Source organism: Anoplopoma fimbria, chromosome 11, assembly GCF_027596085.1.
Source record: "Anoplopoma fimbria isolate UVic2021 breed Golden Eagle Sablefish chromosome 11, Afim_UVic_2022, whole genome shotgun sequence".
Classification (NCBI taxonomy): domain Eukaryota; kingdom Metazoa; phylum Chordata; class Actinopteri; order Perciformes; family Anoplopomatidae; genus Anoplopoma; species Anoplopoma fimbria.
In genome coordinates, this window is record NC_072459.1 from 21,548,772 (window position 1) to 21,554,771 (window position 6,000).

General features: G+C 42.4%; 1 protein-coding gene across 1 annotated transcript; it reads right to left on the bottom strand.

Annotated features, from left to right (window-relative positions):
• Positions 1–818: 818 nt before the first annotated feature.
• Positions 819–3,977, bottom strand: nfil3-6 (nuclear factor, interleukin 3 regulated, member 6). The gene is made up of 2 exons (XM_054607749.1): positions 3,755–3,977; positions 819–3,009 (listed from the first exon to the last, which is right to left on the bottom strand). The coding sequence occupies exon 2, from the start codon at positions 2,911–2,913 to the stop codon at positions 1,711–1,713; it is 1,203 nt and encodes a 400-aa protein (XP_054463724.1). The 5' UTR covers positions 2,914–3,009; positions 3,755–3,977; the 3' UTR covers positions 819–1,710.
• Positions 3,978–6,000: the final 2,023 nt, after the last annotated feature.

The following is a 6,000-nucleotide window of genomic DNA, read 5'->3' on the forward strand; positions in this document are numbered from 1 at the left end:
TTAGAAATTCCCAACTAAAGCCAAGAGAAACAGTGGTAACAGATTTGGCGTTGATCCAAAATTGCATTGTATTGCCATTGTGTAATGACATTGATCTATGTGACTGCACGTCCCCGCCAAGTTCATGCTACCCGTTCTTCATCGACCTGAATTCCCCGTCCAGCTGTTATGATTAAAGCTCTCATGTTTTGAAGGTTTCTAATAGAGACGCGTTGAGTAATTGCCGCCACGCCCGCTCTCTCTGTCTCAGACTTCAGGAACTGTGGGAGAAAAAAAACTGCCAAATGCACAGCTCCTCTCCTCGCCTGCATTTGTCCGAACTTGTCAGCCACGTCATCTCTTGTCCTCTCTCTTTGTCCTCTCATTATCGGTTATTAGGGAAATGATATGCAGGTGCAGAGAAGAGACATTGTTTGTTGTCAGTTTTATTGCTGTATGATTGTGGCAACAATGGACGTTACATAACCACGAGGCACTGGTCGGTTGGCTTCTAAAAAGGCACTCAAGTGATTTAGTTTGGCGACTCACAAGAGATTGCAAGATTTCCCAACTTTTATTCCCACTACACTTCCCATAATGCAGCTCAGCAGCACCTTCTTATTCAACCCGCATTACTTTCTAAGCCATAAGCTTGTAACAGAGGCCCTCTGTTAACCCCCGATGACATCATTACTATGACATAATCAGGGTTGTTTTGTCTCACAGAGCTCCCTCCAGAGCTAAGGAACACTGTTTTCATGAGTTTATGCAAACTTCATGTGCAAAGTTTGTGTTTTTACCTTCGAGGTCATGATTAATTCACAGCCAGGATGTCTTGTCAAATGGTTTTATTTTTTCATATGAAAATATACAGAAAGACAGCAGACAATAAATTCTTCCCATCACCTGGGTACAGATAACACGGCAGTTAGAAAAAAAAAAAGCATTCAAACCGGATACAGACAGAGAGACTGAAGTGAGACACAAAACATCTACACAGAACATGTTACAGTGTGTTTCCTGAAAAAGGAGCTCCTCGACATGACAACTGATGAGAAATGAGCCTAATGAGTGTTTAGTGTGCAAAGCCCGAGAAAGAAAAACACTTCCTTTTAGCCTTCAACACCAATGGAGGATTTTTCCAGCAAAACAGTTTAATTTCTGTGTGTGTTTACTGTCTGTCTCTGCTTGTGTTCGCAGCCTCCAGCAGACCCGTCTCAGCGGAGGGAACCTCATGCGGTAAGTCCTACCACTCTGACTGCAAACACCTCCACCATCGCGCTGTGTCATAACAAACCTGCCTGCTGACTTCCAGTCTGATTGAATGCGACTTCAGAACCAACCAAACACGTCGTCTCTAAATGCCGCACATCATACAGATGGGATGAAAAACAAGTTTGTGTTGTGTGTTTGTAGTCGTCACAGTGTGTGGGATATAGAGACACTATTACACACTACTACGGATAAGACTCCCTGTCTGAGCGACATTGAGTGGAGGTGAGATGTAGCTGGGTTACGAGATGAGTGTTTTAGAGACATTTATTACAGTATAATACAAGATTTGAAATAAAAAAAACAAGACTTTGTTAAAAGTTCGTTAGACGTGAAACTTTTATCAGTCCGTGTGAGCGCCTGCGTGGTCAAGCACTCCTGAATTCTTGAGCAAAACTTTGTTTTCCCTCAAAAAGTCAGACGACTTGGCAAACACACACACACACACAGCCTCGGTCCTCAGTTGACCTTGGCCATGAGCTGCTCTGTGAAAAGCTTCTTGAGCTGTGCCACCTCCTCGCTCAGAGAGTTGAGCTTTGATTTCAGGTGAGTGTTCTCGTGCTTGTACTGGACCTCGGTTTGTCCCAGCGCAGGTGGAGGCTGGAAGCCGGCGGCCGAGGCGTTGTATTGGGGGGACTGCCTCTCCATCCTGCCCTCTTCGACCTCCAGCTGCTGGAGCCAAGAGCCGGCACAGTGCCCTGCCGCCGGTTCACCTGCACCCAGTCCTTTCAGGGCCTCCCTCGGACCTTCCCCTCCCGCTGCGGACAGCGCAGGGCTTCGCCTGGAGGTGCTGCTGTCCCCCGCAGCATCGAACGCCTCCATGCAGCCGGGCGTCTTGAAACGCAGCTTGTGAGGAAGGTTTCTTATCACCTCAACATGGTCCGACCTCCCTCCAGGGGGTCCTGCAGAGTGGTGGACACCAGCGGGGGAGTGGTGGAGGTCGTAGCCCAGCTCCTCCGCCCTGTGTGGGGATAATTTCCCGTGGTCGCTCAGTCGGTCCTCAAAGAAGATCGGACTGCCCACACTGGACCCATCTGGCGTGGAGAACCCAGAGTCCTCCGACATGTTCCCAGCATCCCTGGAGGCCCTGGAGCTCAGCTGGCCTGTCTGGTTGTTGCTATGGGGGACTGAGGAACTGGGGAGTCCCCCATCGCCTCTGTGGAGATAATAGTGAGGGGTCAGGGTTTGAGCGCCGTGGTTGGGAGCTGCGGCGAGGGGCAGAATAGGGGGGCTGGAGGTGTCTTTGACCAGCCCGAAGCGGAATTTGAGAGCCAACAGCTCGGCCCGGAGGCGGGCGTTCTCCTCCAGCAGAGCCAGGACGCGGCTCTCCAGGACCATGTCGTTGACGCGCCGCTTCTCCCGCGAGCGCTTGGCCGCCTCGTTGTTCTTCCTCCTCTTGTCCCAGTAGCCCTCGTCCTTTTTGTCCACCGGGATGAACTCGCGCTTGCGCCGGGCGCTGGAGGAAGGGCTCTCCTTGCGCTTGACGGCCGAGGTGCGACCGAGCAGGGAGCGCGCCAACAGGCTGCTGGAGGTCAGGATGGACACGGCTTCATCTGTGAAGGACAGAGGCCCTCCTCCTCCTCCTCCTACGGGGGACTCAAGAGTCTGGATCACAGCCACATCCTGCTGGCCCCTCACCTGCTGGGACTCTTCCTCAAACATCACGCCGGTCAGTGGGGGGTGAAGTGAGTCTTCCCCTTGGTGCTGGTAGAACCGCTGAGTGCTCGCTGCGCTCTGAGGATGCAGCAGCAGCGCCACCTAGTGGTCAAACAGAGGGAGGGAGAACAGAAGTGGGATTTAGTGGTTACGCAAGAGCCATTACAACACAGTGTTATGTAACCCCATTACATCTCCAGTGAAACGGGAGCGACTTGTACCATAACCTTGCCAGCCTCGTAAACACAAAGCTGATCAGCCTCACATCGCTTTAAGCTCACAGATTTACATAAAACATGAAATGCATATTTGTAAGGATGTGACATGAGCCTATAAATAGTTTAACCTACATTGGTGTTTAACACGTATTTAACACGCGTGTTCCTCGTTACGTTCTCCTCTTAAACCCGTGATCGGTTTCCGGTCGGACTGTTCTACTCAATGACCCACATGTCTGACGGGGACATGCTGATCTCCGGTCATACTTATCTAATCTGATCCGGCTCTTTTTTTTTTTTTTTTTTTTTTTTTTTTTTTTTTTTTACACACACAGAACCATCGCTGGCATCTTATAATTTACTTTTAATATTTGAGTTTTTCTGAATATAAACGCCAAGACTTATTCCCACATCATAACTGAAACCAAAGCACACATTAAAACACATTAAAAAGCCATTAAAAGAGTTGAATGATGTTGAAAGTCTTTTCCAATGCGCCTATTCCAATGCATATTTCACGTTGTTGTTGTTGTTGTTGTTGTTTTATTAAGCGAAACCATACTAGGTTGTCCATTAAAAAAAAACTTTTGAAAAAACAGGGAAACCCTTATTTAAAATAATAATCATACCTGTAGAAGGATCCGTTTTCACTCCGCAGAAACGTCTCTCTCTCTCTCTCTCTGTGTCTCTCTGTGTCTCTCTCTCCTTGAAACACTGCGGATCCACTGGTCTCTGTTACTTCACATTACGATCACCTCCACTCTGCTCCACTTGGATCACCGCAGCTCCTATTTGTAACCTCGAGTTCAGCTCAGGACGCTCCCTATCCTCGCCTGAACCAGCGGGGCTCTTTTTGTGTGCGCGTTTTTTTTTTTTTCTTTTTCTGGGACCGCCTCCCTCCGTGACCCCCCCCTCCCTCCCTCCCTCTGTTCAGGCATCATCATCATCATCATCATCATCATCATCAGCATCATCATCATCTGACCTCCTTGGCCCCGCCCCCCCCCCCCACCTCTGTGGCAGGATTATCCTTTCATAACAATTAGGTAAAATAAGATAAGATAAGATAAGATAAGATAAGATAAGATAAGATAAGATAATCCTTTATTTGCAGACTTACAACAGCGTAGAGTAAAGTGCACACAAGAGACATAGTAGAAGAAGACAAGCTAAAAATAAAAAAAAAAATGAAAAATAAAAATAAAATAAAACAAGTATTATAAATAAGCAATAAAAAAAACAGTAGAAAAAACAACAATAACTGAAATATTATATTTACAGACAGAGAAAAAAACAACTATTTTAACTATTTTTTAACTTTTTTAACTATTATTGCAGTGTGGAGGACTTTGACTATTTCCTACTTCTTCTATAAGATAAGATAAGATAAGATAAAAATAAGATAAGATAAGATAAATAAGATAATCCTTTATTAGTCCCAGTAGAAAAAACAACAATAACTGGGGACATTTGCAGACTTACAACAGCGTAGAGTAAAGTGCACACAAGAGACATAGTAGAAGAAGACAAGCTAAAAATAAAAAATAAAAAAAAAATAAAATAAAACAAGTATTATAAATAAGCAAAAAAAAAACAGTAGAAAAAACAACAATAACTGAAATATTATATTTACAGACAGAGAAAAAAAAACAACTATTTTAACTATTTTTTAACTTTTTTAACTTTTTTAACTATTATTGCAGTGTGGAGGACTTTGACTATTTCCTACTTCTTCTATAAGATAAGATAAGATAAGATAAGATAAGATAAGATAAGATAAGATAATCCTTTATTAGTCCCGCAGCGGGGACATTTGCAGACTTACAACAGCATAGAGTAAAGTGCACACAAGAGACATAGTAGAAGAAGACAAGCTAAAAATAAAAAATGAAAAATAAAAATAAAATAAAACAAGTATTATAAATAAGCAATAAAAAAAAACAGTAGAAAAAACAACAATAACTGAAATATTATATTTACAGACAGAGAAAAAAACAACTATTTTAACTATTTTTTAACTTTTTTTTAACTTTTTTAACTATTATTGCAGTGTGGAGGACTTTGACTATTTCCTACTTCTTCTATAAGATAAGATAAGATAAGATAAGATAAGATAATCCTTTATTAGTCCCGCAGCGGGGAAATTTGCAGACTTACAACAGCGTAGAGTAAAGTGCACACAAGAGACATAGTAAAGAAAGACAAGATAAAAATAAAAAATAAAAATAAAATAAAACAAGTATTATAAATAAGCAATAAAAAAAAACAGTAGAAAAAACAACAATAACTGAAATATTACATTTACAGACAGAGAAAAAAACAACAACTATTTTAACTATTATTTAACTATTATTGCACAGTGTAATGTGTAATGTATTGCACATGTTGCGCCTGTCTTTTTTATGTGCGTTTTCTGTGAGTCAGGCGTACAAGATTAGTACATAGCTCAGTATGTGAATGGATTGTATATAGGCTAGGTTTTGTATCCCTCTTAACAGCTATAAAACATACATATCATACCATTCTTTCATTGGTTGGATACTTTTGTTGTTTTGATTCAGAAGTAAGACACAGGACGTCTGTTACTCCCGTTTGGTGTCTCAGAAAACACAGTGGAATCTATCTGCATATCTGTGATTGTTGTTGGCACTACTTCATAGTTGTTTTACACTCCAAAATAAGTTATTGGAGTTTTATAACAGGAAGTTAGACTTCTGAACCCAAACATAAGTATCACAATGCAGGGTAACATATCGTCTCTGTCTATGAAGGAATATTTGGCAAACAAAATTATGTTACATGCGATTATGTTGATTAGAAAAAAATCTAAAACCTTTCTTTATTTGGTGTAATAACAATACGTAAATGTAATTTA

Bases quoted from the DNA above. Each gene is read 5' to 3' on its own strand.
- nfil3-6 (XM_054607749.1), bottom strand. From the start codon at position 2,913: ATGTTTGAGGAAGAGTCCCAGCAGGTGAGGGGCCAGCAGGATGTGGCT.